This window comes from Stegodyphus dumicola, chromosome 2, assembly GCF_044657685.1.
Source record: "Stegodyphus dumicola isolate Sdum_Otavi_A_Nest chromosome 2, ASM4465768v1".
NCBI classification, from domain to species: domain Eukaryota; kingdom Metazoa; phylum Arthropoda; class Arachnida; order Araneae; family Eresidae; genus Stegodyphus; species Stegodyphus dumicola.
The window spans coordinates 242546961-242565142 of NC_140769.1; the positions used below are offsets into that span (position 1 = coordinate 242546961).

The 18182-nt window shown below is 28.9% G+C and overlaps 1 protein-coding gene across 3 annotated transcripts in view; it reads left to right on the forward strand.

Annotated features, from left to right (window-relative positions):
* Positions 1-17157, forward strand: part of LOC146998909 (uncharacterized) — a 54993-nt gene extending 37836 nt beyond the window's left edge. For all 3 annotated transcript variants that reach the window (XM_085811950.1, XM_085811949.1, XM_085811948.1), the window contains exons 8-11: positions 3254-3406; positions 3504-3581; positions 12272-12353; positions 15554-17157. In XM_085811950.1, the coding sequence (XP_085668076.1) occupies positions 3254-3406; positions 3504-3581; positions 12272-12303 (263 nt within the window). In that variant the 3' untranslated portion in view covers positions 12304-12353; positions 15554-17157. The remainder of the gene's footprint in view (positions 1-3253; positions 3407-3503; positions 3582-12271; positions 12354-15553) is intronic.
* The last annotated feature ends 1025 nt before the right edge of the window (positions 17158-18182 follow it).

An 18182-nucleotide genomic window follows, 5' to 3' on the forward strand; every position in this document is an offset into this window, starting at 1 on the left:
CTTCCATATGGCAAAAATAGTCATGTTTTCACATTTTCAAATTCAATTTTTTTTTAAACAAATAATAAAATCTAACTTTTAACAGTCTCCCAGTTCCTATACTTATATTCAGGAAAGTTTTATACTGATTGTGAAAATTCAAGAAGTTGGGATCCCAGTATGACAAAAATTGACTGAAATATTTAATTTCAAAATTAGCAATATGTCATTTTGATTGCTTTCAGGGATTTGTCAGAGTAATTTGAGGAAATAAGTTCAAGTGAAGTGCCGAAAAAGTGTGTATAATTTAATAGGCATACAAGCAAGTCATGTGGTGTCCACATCAAATTTTTAAAGTGAGAAAATGATGTTTGTTACATCAGTTATGCATATCAAACAAAAAGGAATTTTAAATTGTCTTAATATGTAAAAGAAGAAAATTTCTGCTATATTCTCTAGGTACCAAATAACACTCTAAAGTAATAGAAAAGCTAAGGTTAAAAAAATTAGCTTTGAACAAAGTGTAAAACTTTACCCCTTTTAATGTAATTATTATATATATATATTTTTAATCGTGTTTTAATGCTGTTAATCTAAATGAGTTTGTTATATAATGAGGCTTGTAGATATTATTTCAGAGTTAAAATGAAATGATTCAATTCGCAAAATTTGAAAGAAAGCAGATTGTTAGATACCCATTTTATTGCTGCAAGGATGGCATTTGTTGCAGAGTTATTGAATGTATTGAAGCATATTATTTTAACAAACTGTATAATTTTTAAGACTTAACTATTATGATAGCTTGATTAACTCATTAAAATATTTATACATTGTAATTTTAAGCTGATCAGTTGCAAATTTTTATTTTGTAATTTTGGCTTTTACTATTACTTGTGATCATTCTAAATTTCTAACAACATAAATGAATAAAAAAATTCATATTTCTGTTGTAAGTGGTACCATTATATAAGAGCTATTGAAATAAGAAGTTAGTTTAACGAAGAAAGATTTGGAAAACCTAAGTGCAGAAAACAGTTATGTTAAATTTAATTTCCCAATTTTTTTAACAATTATAATGCAGCAGAGATGATGTATGAAATTAAATTTTTGCCATTTAAAATTTCTGTTGTCAGTCGACTAATTTACGTATTTAAAGGGGACGTTATCTAGACATGCTAGCTTAATTTTTCTGTTTTCAGTTGAGCTTATATAATATGAAGCCAGGCTAAAAAATCTGAAAGCCTAAGTTGAAAAAACATAACGTGTCTTTGCCATAAAACAATTTATTTCTGTAAAACTTTGCAAATTCTAGAATAACAGATAAATACTAAAAGTGTATTTGTATTTATAAATTACTCCGAATTAATGTAAAAAAGTGTAAAGAAAAAGTAAAAAAAAAAAAAAAAATGTAATGAAATAATTAGTTTATTACTTTAGTTGTTTCATTTGATACTTCAGACAATGATTCTCATATTGAAATAGTTTTAATAAAAGACTGGAAAGGAATTTGAATTATCATGCAACAGTAATTAATAGCAGGCAGATGTTGAATTTGATGATGCAAATGTAAATGAATTTAAGGAAGAAGGTAAATTAATTTTTGTTATTGTAATATAAAGTTTAGAAGACAGGTTTTTATGTATTGGAGAAATCTTTGAAATATAGGATGTGCAATCGAAAATATTAAATTTTAAAATTGAAATTAAGATAGCAACTAGATCAGTTTAACTATTCAGTTTATTTGACTAGTGTATGTTTAGTGAAAAATAATTGAAGCTGTTAGGAATGCCTGTATTTTATTTAAATATTGTAAAAAAAAGTAAATAGATATACTATAATTTCAAAATTAATAATGCTAATTCTGAAATAGTTGAAATTCATTTTAAAATCATAATTTTTATTATCTTATTTATATTATATGAAATTAATTTATAAAACAAAAATTATTTATGAGTTGATATCATTTATACACATGCACACACAACACATGTATATATTCCAAATAGATTTGTATCAAAGTACATTTTCTGCCCAAACATGTTCATTACCAACATATACACATTCTTACCACGTTAACAAACCTTCATATTTATTATCTCATCTTATATATCAGAACACTTCTAGACAATATAGTTCCATTTAATTTTATTAAAGAACACTTTCAGAAACTTTGCATTAATTATGACACAATAAAACTGAGTTGATTGAAAGAATATGAAACTTAATTTGAAGTAGGTTATATGTGGATGAGTAACTCCGAAGTAAATTTCCATTTCAAGCCACATTATAACCAAATGTGTAAAGATTGTTTGCATTTCTAGTTCTCTTTTCTGTTTATACTCTGCTTACTGCTTCCAGAAATTTTTTTAATAATTCGAAAAATGTATTTTTATGAATAGCTGGAAAAATAATTTCTGTAGTTTGCTTTGCATTTGCAGCTAGAGTTCCATTTTACACAGTTTCACACAAGTCAACTATTTTCTTTAGTGTTGACACCAAAAGGCAACTCTAAACTGTTTTTCCTACTTCACAGATTGTTCTCTAGCATTTTTCAAAATGGTGCAAATGAAAGAGATAAGGCATTTTCTTTTCTGTATTTCGGGTGTTAATTATTTTAATTTTGATTAAATTTATATTAGTTTTAGTTAAGATTATTTTATTATTAGTTATAAATTTTTTTATTTTTCATCATTTTGTTTGTTTTTATAATTTTAGCATATTCATTTTTATGTTTGTTTTTATAATTTTTTAACATGTTCATTTTCATTATTATATTTAATATTTTCTGAACTGTCCTAAATTCCATAATAAGGCATAGTTATTTTTTAGTAATTATAATGAGATTAAACTGGAACTGACAGATTATCTATTCTCCTAAAGAACTCTGATTTCAAAGCAATTAATTTTTGTTATTTTGTTTATTTTATAATTTCATTTTCATGTTTTTAAATTTAGTCACCAGACTAAAAATACATTTTACCTCAGCTTATTTTGCCAGGTGCCAGCTCTAGTGTCTTGCATTGTGTATTTAGTTATAATGGTCTTAGAAAGTATATTATTCATTTGTTCCTAGTTTAAATATATGTAATTGGAATTAGATGAAAATTATGACTTTTAAAACAATCTTATGCTAAAGCTGATGAGCAAAGATTAATTTTCTTAACTTATATATATAAATGTGTGTGCAGCTATAATTTAAGGAGAATTTAATTTTGTGGTTACAGTTAATATTTTAAATAATGGTTTAATAGTAATATTAATCATATCTGTCTAGGTAAAGCACCTATTGGCTCTCGCATTGCTGCAAATATTTTCCCTGCAAATCCTGAACCTATAGAACCAAATAGTAATAAATTTGTAAGTTACAGTGATGTTACAAATGGCCTCAGTCAGCTTGGACTTGGTAGAGGAAGGTCTTCAAATGCAGGTATTATTTTACATTTTAGATGTCTTAGTTTGAAGATAGTTCAGTTCACTTAAAATCATTCTTTGCTAAACTTTCAAGAACGTTGTAAATTTTACAGTTGCAAGTCCTGCATATGATGAAGATGAATTTCCTGCATTAGGTTGTGGACGTGGATTCTATCAAAATCCAAAAAATGGTAAATTTCTTAAAAGCACATAATTTAGAGTAGCATTAACCCCTTCGAGCCGGGTAGCGAAAACGCGCGCTTATCGCGGAGGCCGGCAGTGTCTTCCGCGAGCGTCTCTCCAGGGCCGGGGGCTTTTTTGCTACTAAGCCTAAATCCATGAAATTTCCGAAGTATCAACGCATTGTTTAATAATGCTCTATAGAGTATTTAAATGGCTTATGCTTTATAGATATCTATATATATACTTTAATTACCTTATTTCTTGTTTAAATGCATATTTTACACATTTTATTTTAATTACTCACCATTTTATTTATGACTTTTAACATTATACATCTGAAAACTAAATATATTACTTAAAATTCTCCTTTCGTATGAAAAATTTGAAAACAGGGATCTACACACAGTCTACGTTACATTCCTTGAACTCGTAATAACTCATATGCTGTTTTGGAGGATTTTTCCGAGAATGTGAACAAACGAAGCATCGTCGTCTCATTTTCTTATCAGTCTCTTCTGAACAAAGTTTTTGAAAATGTCTTTCAGTTAATCTTTCAGAATCAATATCAGAATTTCAGAATCAATATCTGAAATATTTTGCATCATTTCTGCTATTTCATGCTCTGTTAAACATTTTCGATACTTTGACATTGCAACGAAGAATTCACGTCTAACAAAAACAGAAAGAATTCTCGTCTAACAAGATCTAATTATTTTCTAAAAACTGAACTGTAAACCGAAATACTCAACGCTTTAGCGCATATAAAACTTCTACTTACAATAAACAACTACCACGTGCGAATAAAGTGCGATTTAAAGAGACGTCATAAATCACGCCATTCGGAAACATTTAGTTCCCCGTTTGTTTATATAATCAAAAACACGTGTATGTGAGTCATGCTTCTCTCATTTCGAGTAGAAGGTACATGTATCTGAAACCATATGGTCATCTTGTGGCAGAAATTATAGTTTCTAAAACATTCCAGGGTACTGGCACAAATACGTGACAGTCGGTAGTAAACGAGAAAATGCTCTGGCACGCCTGCGTGTCGGCCGGTAGGTGAGTGTGTTCGTTGCTGGCATGTAGACGTGACAGTCGGCGCGAAGGGGTTAAAGTGAGGATGGATAAACTTTTTATTTTTTATGTAATTTGTTATAAAGTTCAAAGCATATGATTTTTTAAAATTCATTTTTGCTCATAACTTAGTAACAATAATCTTAATTAGTTCAGTGTAATTTAAAGATATCAGATAGCATGTTTTACATATGGAAAGCATAATAATCATATAAACAATGTCTGTACTTTACGTGGGGTGTTTCTGACAGAAGTACTGAAGATAAGATTGGATTATTGTTGGTAATATTAGGCTGAAGAATAAATCATGATCTATTTTGATATGGTTTTTAAGTATAGTTGAAAAATAAAATGACAGTGTAATAACTAGATCAAGATTTGTGTTATCTTTGTATGTAAACTGGCGAGTGCTATTTAAGAAAATGAAATGGGATATTCAATACACTGCATTTGTGAATGCTTGTTGCAAATGCATTTAAAAAATGAGTTATTAAAACATAGAAAACTGAAGTGTATTTTAGAAATTTTTTATAGCACTAGCAAAATTGGAAGTGTATATTTTACATGTGTAAAACAGGAAACTGTATTTCATTCCAGATGGTAATATGTTGGAGGAATATTTCAAATAAATATAGCAGTAGTAATGAATGATTTCTTCATGCTACGTGGTAGCCTCTCTTTGTCCTGTTATTTAAAGCTAATGAAAAATGTGGTTAGATTCACTATTCCATCTGTGCTTCTGCTAGAGCTTTTAAAGACATGTTTGTATTTGTGACAGAATACATGGATTTTGATGTTAATATGATATAGTATTGTAAGCCGAAATATATCCTCTTTATGAAACATTGATGAGGGCTGAAAAGAATTAGTACTTGAGAGTTTCAGCTTCTTTCCCCCTCAGGTTTTCATTTGCAAATCAAAATTTTTCACCTGTCTACCTTTATATCAGGCTCTAAAGCTCTGTCTACCACAATATTCAAGCACAAGAGCAGTATCATTATTATAATATTTTCACATTTGCAGTAGACTCCCAATTAACCTGGGTAATACTGAGGAGGACATCCATAGTTAGCCCAAAAGCATAGTTAACCCAACTGTGGTTAAAAAAAAATCTCAGTAAAGAGAAGTAAACCATATTATAATTAACAGAAAGCTATCATTAACAATCTTTCTGTATTTTCATGCTATTTAACCTCTTCGCTCTTGGCATCGAGAAAATGAAGTTCCCTCGTGCACCCATGATGTTGGAGTGCTGAAAACTACTCTATACCTGAGTGAGTTTTACAATGAAGAATAACAAGCAAAAATGATTCCTATAAAATATGCTTTTTATGGAAATAATAAGATTCTTGAATAACTGTTTAAATGTCATTTCTTTTAATATACACAGAAAATCCTTGTACTTAAAATTTGAAAGGAGTTAATGTGCAGTATTAGTGATAATGATTTTATTTATATATTTAAACTATTTCCATACATTAAAATAAATTTAAGAATGTAAATATCAATGCTAATCGTATCTTTTTGCCGTATTTACACAAAAATTTCAAGCCGCTTCACTGCATGAAACCTTTCTAAGTTCTGAATTTGCATTGTAAGCATCGTGCATTTTACATTAGAAAAATAACGTAATAAATAATCTTAATAACAACACAGTGAGTAATCAAAAGGTTTCATCTATAAGGCTTTGCAGCATTTTGATGTAATTTATGCATATTTAAATTTTAAAACAAAATGTTCTGTTTCAGTGTATCAAGTACAATATGGGTACAATAAAAAAAATTGATGGGCCACCAATGACAATTCACTCATGTATCTGGGCCAAAAGCAGGAAAATGAAGCATCTCACTCATGTACGATGTGCTAGTGGCAAAGAGGTTAATCTGCAGAATAATTTCAATGGATAATATAAATTAAATCAGCATTCAATACAAGGCCAAAAGTTTTGTCTATGTTACTCTTGTTGCAGTTAGAATGAATAAGAAACAGAAAGCTAATGACTGTATACTTTATTTTTACAATTTAGCAAATCATTTTTAACAAATGATTTTACTGTGTTTGCTTACCAGATTATGTGCAATTAAATTATTTAGTTTTTGTGGATAAAAACACTTAATATTGTGATATAATCTGCTATCACTACTGTTCTTATATTTTTCTTAGAAATTTCGGTTTATTCTGATAGTTTCTAATAATAATTTTTCCATTGCTCTATGATAAGCTGAGCTCTCTCTCTCTTCCCCCCCTTTTTTTTTCCTTTTTTCAAGACGAAGCCTAAATTAATCTGCAACTTGGATAATTGGGAATAATTATATGTATTTTCAAGACTCCTGTGATTAGCCAATGCCTTTCAAATATTTTTAAAATTAGATTTTAATTATAAAAGTGTGGAGGTATGTGTTGTGTTATAAATATTTGGAAAATTTTACATTACTAAAAGAAGTAAATATTTTAGGAAATTAATAAAGAGTAAGTTTTTCATTTGGACTGTGTAGTAATATTTGATTATTGATTTTTTTTTTTTTCCCAGACATAGACAGATATATTTAAGGCGTAATTCTGTGTTGTTGAAACTGATTAAAAGCAAGTTAAAAGTATTAATTAATTATTGTTGCTATCTTGTCTGAAAATTAATGCAGAAAGGTCAAATACAGCCAAAAATACCTAAAACAGCTCTAGTGGCATCAACAATCCTTAGAGCAGGGGTCCCCAATCTTTTTGTTTCTAAGAGCACATTCTAGAATATCTGTTGATGGTGGACACCATTTACTTTTTCAAGAGCAATATATTGATGAATAGAGTTAATAATACATGCACACATAAAAGAGAGATCGGTTGCATTTCGCTTTGTGCTGGTATCTGTATTGGATACAATTTCTGTTTCATTAAAAATGAGAAAACTGTTGCATAGAATTTTATTGAAAACCAAAAACATTTTATTGTGATCACACAGTGGCAGGCACACGTTAAATGAGCAGCGGTCGTCATAATGCTCGCGGCATAGGGTTGGGAACCTCTGCTTTAGAGAATATAGGAGCTGGCACTTCAGAGCAACAATTAATTATTTTTAAGAAATGAAGTTTCCTTTGTTTGAGAAAACTGAAGATCCGGAAATTTCATGCATACTATATGTAATCAATACATTTTTAATGTGTGCAGTATATTAACACAGTGGTTCTCGACCTGTTTTGTCTTATGCATACCTTTTTCATCATTGCTAGAAGATCATTGTCCCCTCCTTTCTAAAACTCAAAAATGCCTACACATTTATTTATATTATTTTTTATGTGTTTTCTAAATTAAACAACAAAAAGTATAGATTTTGTTGATAAATACCAAAACTTGAATAAAAATACTTTTATATTTGTAAACTAAAATTTTAACAGCTAAAGGTTAACTGCTTCACTTTCCTGAAACCGTAAAATTCTCCCTCTGGTTAAGAACCCCTGTGTTAACATATGTTCTTCTGTCACGCATGCAAGCAGTTAAAAATTGATTTATATTCAAAACAGAAGGGAAACAAGGCAAAGTAAAACAAAGATTAGCAAAGTAACAAACTTGTGTCTGGCATAGGCTTAGTCAAAAACTGTTGATTTTGAGGGCACACAGATACAAGCCTTTCTTCACCAAAAGCAAAGAAATTTGCAATGAAGGGAAAGCCATAACCTTGTTTATACCCTATATGAGAATAAAGCAAATGAGAAGGTAGCACCATCCATTAGCAGAAATAGCAACAAAACTTGGAAAAGTAAATTAATAGAATTTTAAAAGCATTGGAAAGGATTGAATTGGACTTAATGACATTAACTAAATAAGGTAAACCTTTCTTAATTGGAAAATGTGAAATGCTTCAAGAGAATCCAATTCAGCAGTGGAAGAAGCTTTTTGGATAATTTTTACAAACCCCAAAGTCAAAATTATTAAATTTCTAACTATAACTAGCTATTGAAGACTTGTCACCTTTTTCGGCATAAGATTTGTATTCCTTGATGTAAAATAAAAGTTTTTCTTTAGTTTGAGTGTTATATCTCAAACCATACTGACACAATATTCAGTAAATTCCACAAGAATTGAAGTCAGAAATGGAATATTTAAAAAATGAACTATAGGTTTTATTGGTAGGTGAGGGAATGACTTGAAAATGTATTTTTTGAAAAATTTATGCAATTTTGTAACTAACAGGAGGATGAGATAGAAACATGAACAACTTATTAATATTACTTGTAACAGCAGACTTAATGGCAAGATGAAATTTTTTACACAGGAGAAAACTCTCGATCTATGGAAACTGGTCTTGGATAATTCAGTTTATCAGCGAGCAAAGTTCCTGAAGAAAGACTTTGAGAGCATTAAATGTGTAATGGTGAAAAGAAGCCAGCTTTGAGAGCATGAAACATATAACAACAAAAGAAATGGTTGACATAGTAGCTTGGGGATGCAAACACAGTAATGCTGAAAATATATTCATTGTGGAATATAAGAATATCAAGGAGGAGAGGGGTATTTTCAGATTCAGTTTCAAAAGTGAACTGGATTTTTGAATCAATCATATTTATAATAGATAAAATGTGGGATAAATCTTTATTACCATAAAATAGTGCCGTTTACATAATGAATCCTGAGATGAAAAGGTAGTTTCTCAAATAATTTGACCTCAAAATAGTACACATAAATGTTAGCAAGTAAAGGATTGAGAGAATTACACATAGCTAATCCTCACTTAGGTGATAATATTCATTTTGGAAAACAAAGCGGGTTTGACTTGTAGAGGCTTAAGTAAGATAAACTAATTCTTCAGTTTCAGTATGTGTAAAAAGGAATTCCCAAAGCCTAGTTTCAAGACATTTTAGTGCTGCTTTGTCTGGAGCATTAGTAAATAGTGACTTAATGTCAAAAGAAACCATAACGGAATGCAATGGATATATCTTTAAGTTTATTGATGACTTCAAAAGTTATTTACTGTGTGATTATTGTGGATGTACTGTGGAAGTATTGTTAAAAAGTAAAGAAGATATGGAAAACATATATTATTTCCATTGCTATTAAGTTTATAATTTTCTGTTCGGTATTCTTTAATCATTTGTTATGCAATTTTGTTTGATATATGAATCTGTCCAGTTTTTTTTTTTTTTTTGGGGGGGGGTATTGCCATTCTAAGCTATGCATTTAATTTATGCTACAGAAAATATTGAATGTTATTCATCATTAAGATGTACAGACAATTTGATCATTATATTAAACCATATATGTAAATAGTCTCATTAAACTCTGTACATTTGGGAAGTGAAAATAAATCGTATATTAAGTGAGGTTGGAATTTGGAGTTGAAACAAAAAGCGGTATCTGTGGCAGGGCGTTGTAGTTTATATTAAGAAATAAACCAGAAGCCATCAAATTTACGAATCAAATATTCATTGGATTTTTGATTGCTTCTGAGTTATTTTATGCCAAGTTCTGTTTCATGTAGAGTGTTTATGTTCAGCCTGATACACGTTTGAGAAAGTAAAATGACTACATTCAGAACAAAGACTGAGGATAAAATGAACACTGATCGAGCAAAACTTGAAATTAAGTTACTGGCTGAAGAACTAATTTACACCGTCTCTTTACTATGGAGGTGAATATATTTGTCATATTCATCATAAGATTGATATTGAAGGAGACATTAATGTTCAGTTTTACAAAGTTGTCGAGAAGCAGAGTATTTATTTAAAATAGATGAAGAAATTAGAGAATTAAAATTTTACAGGTAAGAGTGTAATGCAATGGAATGTTATAGAGACAGATTTACTGAAGTACAAGCTTTATATGAGAATAAACAGCATGATGAAGGTAAATCTGTAGTTCCTATTGAGCTTGAATCTGACACTTTAAAACTTTCCAAACTATAGCTTATGCTGAGGTCATGGGTTGCATTTTGGGGTCAGTTTTGTTGATTTCATGGAGATGAAAATTTAAGAGAAGAAGATAAATTTCAATAATTGCTTTCTTCATTAACATCAAAGCATGTGATTTTAATGAAAGTTATCCACCTTCCAAAGAAAATTGCTTGAAAGTTATTGACCGATTAAAGTCCCGATTTGGCAGAAATTACTCAATGATTGAAGTTTAAATTCAAGATGTTTTGCATTAGCAAATAGCAAATCTATCTTTAAGTTACCTTATGTATATAATAAATTCAGTTCATATCCATGACCATTGGGTGGGACAACATCAAATTATGCAACAATGTTGTATCCTTTTATGGAATCATGTCTTTTGGCAGAAGTCTTAAAATCTTGGGATAAGTATAGACTCAACAGAGAAGTCAAAGAAGAAGAACCAGTCCTTACAAAGGAAAATGTTCTAGAAATTTGATGTCTTTCCTTCATCATTAAGTAGAGGGTGAAGAACATCATGTTTTAGCTGAAAGTGTGTTTGGAAGTGTATGAAATAAAAGAATGCTGTAAACCAGTTCAGTGAGATGATAAACGAGACTTATTAAGTCAATGACTTATTCCAATCCAGCTCTTTCTAATACTTTTAAAATTCTATTAACTTTCTCAATTTTTGCTGCTATTTCTGCCAACAGATGGCACTACCTTCTCGTTCACATTACTCTTTTTAGGTTATAAGTACAACTGTGGCTTCCCTTCATTGCAGATTTCTTTGCTGTTGATGAAGAAAGATGGGTCTGTACTACTTGTTTTCCCTTGAAATTGATGGTCTTGCTTAAAATTGGTGCCAAATGCAAGATTGTTGCTTTGCAAAATTTTATTAATGGAAATTTTATTTATTTATTATTGTCACTTACTGTGAACTCTGTGTAAAATAACTGCTCATGGTTCCTGATAGTTTTGGTTTTCAGTGTAGGTGATCATTTTAGATAAATAATGCTGAATAAAGCTTTTAATTTGAGTTTTAAAAACTTTGGTGACTTTCAAAAATGATTATCATAGGAAAGTAACTGCTATGAGAGGTTTCTCTGTGTTTTTAACTGCAAATTTAATGAAATTAATTTTAGCATTGGTCTGATCATGCACGAGCGATAAAGTAACATCTCTTTATCCATAGTATAGCAAGAATAGAAATGTTAGTCATTTGTATTTTCTTGTTTAAGAGGCAATATAAATTTACCTTTAAATGTTCTGTATTGAAATTATTGCTGATGAAATGCTTGATAAGATATTCATAGCATAATTTTCAGAAGGAATAAGCAGTATGGCTGCTTTAAAAAATATAGCTTCAATTTTTCATTTCCTTTATGCATTTCTGCCTTTTAGGTATATTTTGTAGAAGGAAACACAGTAGAGCACAGTAGTTATTTTTATGGACTTGATTCTATCTTATTCGGTAATTCACAGAATCCTACCTAAACCTTAAATTTTAAAGTCGTTATCAACTCTGTATTGTTGTTTTAAAAGTATGCTTGAAATAATAATTACAGATGGTATTTGGATTAAAAGTTTGGGTACAGTTGAGTTGCCTGAGAAGCTTTACAATAGATTTTGCTTCAAACATGGAAATTTTTGTCTTTTCCCAAATTAATCATCTGGATTTTGCAGGTCTCTGAGTTTGTCTGAACTTAATCAAAACGTTTTATAAGTTGAATATTTTATAATAAATTCTATTCTTATTTTTACAGTAATGAATCCAGGTTCTAGGAAGCCCCAATGAAAAGCATGCTCTAATATGTAGCTGGAAATTTCTGATTTTGTAATAAAAAGGTATTACACATTTGAAAAGTTTTTTAACTATATATATACGGTTTTAATTATATGTATTGTACTTTCATCTTTTTTGATTAAAAAACATCATTGGGTATGTTCAGTAATAAATAACCCAAATATAGAATTGAATGTCTAAGATAAAATTTTCACTCAGATGTTAAGCTATGCATTCTGTTGTTAACTGTCTCAAGTGTAGGCATGACTGCTATGTCTGTCCATATGTAGATTTGCTGTTTGAAAGGGCCTTACAAAAAATGTTTAAGTAACTAAAAATGAAGTGTATACTTCCATTAGCAAACCATGCATTCTGCTCTGTCATAAGGCAAATGAGCAAAATTTCATCATTTTAAAATATATTGATTTATAGCAAAATCAATTCAAAATAAGCAGAAAATGCATTTTCTAGTATAGTATGATATTTTGACATAGATTCTAAAATTGAAATGATGCGTAAAAATAGAGACATTGTTTGACAATCTTCAAATGGAATAGTATTTTATTGCCTATATTTTATTTTGTAAAGTACAAAATGTGCTGAATGCTGAGAAATGTTCATTTCTAAATTGTTGTCTGGAAAGTCTAAAACATATTTAATGCTATTATGCCTGACTTTTGAACATATAGAATATAAACTCTTAATTACATACAACTACACATGCAAATAAAGCAGTGAGACATTTTCTGTACATTTTTCAAAATAAGCAAAGATACCATAGAAGGTGCAAAGTATGCACAAAGTAAAAATTACAAAATAAAACTGCTTAGAAATGTGAAAAATATATCATTGCATTCTATGTTCCAGATTATTTTAAATTTTACCGCATCCTAGAAAGTTATACTTTTTAATAAATTAAAGTGTTTTATTGTGATTTTAATCTTGTATATTTATGTGAATACATTCTGTGCATTAAGTCCAATCATTGTACCTTAAAAATGCAATGTCCAAAGTCTCTGGATTAGAAGAATGAAATAAAATAAGCTATGCTAGTTAGACATTATTAGTTTGTTGCATTGTTTCAAAACTAAATGATGATTAAAAATCACATTCTTAAGATTTTTGTTTATTACTTTGAAAAAGCAGATCATGCCATTATCTCTCAGTGACCATCATAGATAATATGTGACAGAAAACATGGAGGTAACAATGTGCTTTCAAATATTGAAAATTCAAACTCAAAACATGGATTTCTAATAACCAATGCAAACCTTCATAAACAGAGTGTTTACATTGTGTTCAAACACTCTTTTGTACACTGAAAACAGTAATCTTCATTACTTATTTTTCAAAGAAATACTATTTCGAGGGACACTAGTATTGGTGTCTGAAGGGGGTGCAAGCACTCCATCTTCCTCCTTCAGATGCCGATGTTACTATTTCTGCAAAAATATCCCTTTCAAATGTAAATAGTGATGATCAGCTTTCTGATTCCTGAAATAATATTAAATAATGCCTTGAGCATAATATTAGAAATGCTGTCTACAGGAAGGTTTATTTTGATTGTTGGAAATCCATATTGTGATTTTTGCTATTTGAAAGTGCAGTTTGATTTTGATACTTTCAAATTATCTGCACTTTTCTTATATCTTCAAGTATACATCTGACAGTAACTGGCACACATATATGAGTGTACATGTTTGAACACATGGGGATTTACATGCTTTAGATTTAAAGTTAGCCATTGTCAGTTAAAAATTTAAATATCTGTCATAGTTTTTTGTTTCACTAAATATTTTGTTGTTTATAAAATGCTTTTTACTGTTATTTGTGAACAAAACAGAACCTATAAGTTGTAAAGATAGCTAAACAAACACTTTTGTCCAATTCACAAAGTTGCCAATAAATTTTGTAAAGTGTGTATAATCAATGTTTGTAAACATTTTGTAAAGTGTGTATAATCAAAGTACCTAATTTTATTTATAAGAGATGAACTATTTTTAAAAACGTCCTGCAGCCTCAAAAATGTTAAAAAATTTTTTTTATAAATTACCTGAAATAAAGAAAATATCAAAGAAGAAAATATGAATATTTGTAATATTAGGTTTTGTTAACCATTAATTAAAAAGTATGCAGTGATATAAAAAATTGAATTAAACCTTCTACATAAGGATTTTAAATTTTCCTTAAAGCCATTCAATTATAATTTTTAAAATGTGTAATTAATTAGTTTCTTTATGGCATGCATTTAATAGGTTTCAGTAATTATCCCCTCCCAACTTGTTTGTTTTTTAATGTTCGGAATTTTCAAAGAGAAGTCTTGTAGAATATTTTTTGAAAGTTTTCATTTAGTTATTAAATTTTTTAAAATTGTTTATGTGAATGATTTTATTTTCAATCTGCTGGCTTAGCAGCTTTCACTTATTTCGAGTTAGTGTCTCTTTCATTTGATCAAACTTCCTTCAAGTTTCCAGAACTGTAAAATTTGTTGTAGATTTACTTTCTTGTGCTGAGCAGAGTTGTAACTAGAGGTTTAGCGGTTCCGAGGCAACAGATGGTAATGGGGGCATCTTTGTTGTTTCTTCCAAACTTAACCTTTTTTTAGTTTTGGTTAATTATTTTTGTAATAGTTAAAATGGCTTTATACATTTTAATTGAATGAAAAATATTTTTGTAAATGTCTTGATATATGTAATTATATTATTTTTTATTCCTATTTAATCTGATTGGATCAAAAAGAATGATACCGACAGCTATTACACATTATACAGAGCATAATATGAAACGTCTACAATATAATTATGGTAAAATGTTTACTATCCAATTTTTCTGGTGTACTTTATTACTTGGAGTGGAAAAATCTCTTGTTTTATATCAAAAAGTAAACTTGTTAATTATTTTATTAAGGTTCATTTTTTTGTACTTGATTATTCTCAATTGAGAACAGAGCTAAACTGGCTAGCCTTTCCTGCTCCATGCTGCTTCATAAATAGTTTTTTTATTATTATTTTTAATTTTGAGAATTATTATTCAGCCTTAGCTTAGTCACAGAAGCCATTAACCACTATACTTGCAACTTTTTTTTTTTTTTATCATTTTTCAAATATAGATATTCTGCAGTTCAAAAGTTTATAGCATTGTTATTATCATGATTTATTCAAAATTGCAAAATTTTGATTTTTTTAAACTTCTAAATTGAATCAAAATCTGATTAAAAAAGAAAAAAAATCATTAAGTTTATAACATAATTTTTTCTGCTTAGGTATGTGAAAACAGCATTTCTTATGTGCCAACCTCAAAGGATAGACCGCTTTTTTAAGAAATTTCATTCAAGCATTAAGAAGGGATTTAATTTTGGAACATTCTATATAGCATATATTTATACTTTTTCATCTTTGTGACAGATTTGTTACAATATGCTTATGTCAGAAATGCATATCTCCCTTAAAGATATGTCAGAACAGCATTTCTTATGTGGCATCTTCAAAGCATAAGCCCATTTTTTTTAAACAGTTTTGGAATGTTTTATATGTATATATTTATTACTTTTTCATCTTTGCGACAGATTCATTGCAATATTGTTATGTAAAATGTATAATTGGATAAAATACTGAGAATGTGAAACAATATGCTGTCCATTTCTCTTGAATAATTTTAATTAGTATTAATTTGTACTTGCTGTATGAGAGCTAATTTTTTTAGGAAATTGTATGTTATTGCTCAAAGTTTTTATCATAACCCTTTGTCAGAAATTTGAAAGATTCTAATAAGTAAAAGTTAAAAAAAAGGGGGGGGGCAAGAAATTTTCTTATTTATTTTCAGACTAAAAATTTTAATTCTATTCTAGAAATTTTTAATCCTTTGACCTTTTCTGTAAATTTTTAATTTTGTTTTAACTTTTCCTTTATTATTTATAAATGGTGTTTTTGAAATTTTGTTCAATTAAACAAGTGTACATATATGAATGTCAAAAAAAAAAAAAAAAAGAAAAAAGAAAGAAAGAATACTTGTGATAATAAAGCAAATTCCTTAAATTATTGGAATTGATGGTGCTTTTTCACATGAGTACAAAATTTCATGTAAAGTTTTATGCTATGTAAAATAAAGATATTTTTAATTTTGAATGCTTATCACATGAGTATAAAATTTTATGTAAAGTTTTATGCTATGTAAATTAAAGATGTTCTTAATTTTGAGTGCAGTGTTATTAAATTATCCAGTCTTTAGTGTGTAATCTTATACACATACCTTACCAGCTTGAAAAACATTTGCATGGAATAAAAAATAAATTATTAATCTAATTGAATTTAATTATGTGTAGTGTCATAAGGTTTTCATGCATTAAAACCAATAAATATTTTCAAAACAGTATAGCATTACTGAAATTCAATGCCTTTTAAATAATTGCATTATGTTTGCTTACTTACATCAAAATTAAATATCTAATTAATGATTTAATTTCAACCAGTGGTCATTTTAACTTTTGCTGTGCACAGAATCATGAATGAAATTACTGTGAATCATTTTATAGCAACCAACCTTTATTAATGACCAATATTTCCACGAACATAAATAAACTTTAGTATTGATGTAATATTCTTTTCTAAGAAGACCACTCTCTAATTTGACTGGACCATTAGAAACATAATATGTGATTGTCAGAAATGTGTTTCTTTCAATTATCTCTAACAATTTTTTTAATAGAAAAGTTTTTTTATACATTTCTGAAATACAAATTTTAACCTTATCTCAGTGAAGTGTAATTTCTCTTATTCATGATAAAAATTTAAATATTTTGTATCTGTGCTGACTGATATAGATATATAACAATAGTTATTGTCATTAATAAAATATTTTCAAAACACTCATGCTGATGAAATTTGTTTTTGTTATATAATAAACCTTGAGTGCAGATTTGTGGAATGCAATTTTGTGCAGAATGCATTATCTTAAATTGTTTCCATTTAATTTGTTAAATAACTAGAATTTTATTTATATGTGGTACTGTGCTGAGCATCAGCTACATATATATGCTTTACACAGGGACCAAAGAGGTTAGGTTTGTTTAATTATGGCAAAGGCTCTCTGCTTAAGGAGAAAGGGATGCCTTCATAGAAGTCTAAGGGAAACTGGTTCGTATACACGTTACACATGGAGAAAACCATGCAGCTAGCCTGTATGTTGGTATTCGAACCCTGGACCAAACTAGTGTTCAGCAACTTTACTGCTTGATTGATGGTGGGCTCAGAGGTTAGAATGAATAGAATAAGCATGATATCACAAAAGTGAAACCAAAGGAATTTCAACAATGCGACATATTATGTCCACTGTATAGCATTTCATTTGCATTTTTTGGTCTGTGATGCATAGACCATAAATGGTTCTCAAAGGCTGCTCTTATCTTCATAGACTTCTAAGAAAGATCAAAATTAAAATTAACTATATATATATATATATATATATATATATATATATATATATGCACTTTAGCTGAAAATCCTCAGTTTGGAAATTATACATGGCAGTCATTTGCCACATTATATTTTATTCTGTTATGTGCCATTTCTATTGAAATGCTTTTTTGGGATCTTTGATCGTAATCTTGCTACTGGAACCTACTACAAAAAGTACGAACCAATAAATAAAAAAAGAAAAATTAGCATTAACAAAAATAGAGAAAATAAAGATGTTAAATTTTTAACATCGCACCCGAAGGTGAAAAGACCAATAATGACAAAGTCATTCAATAAAGTTAGGATAAAAATAAATCCGTGCAGGGCAGAGTTTGTAAAAGTCACTAGCAGGAATAGAACCGACAATCTTGAAGCCCAAGAATTTCATCTGTTCTTGTTACCGCTCAACTGCAGTTTTTCTGTTGGTTTTTGCACACT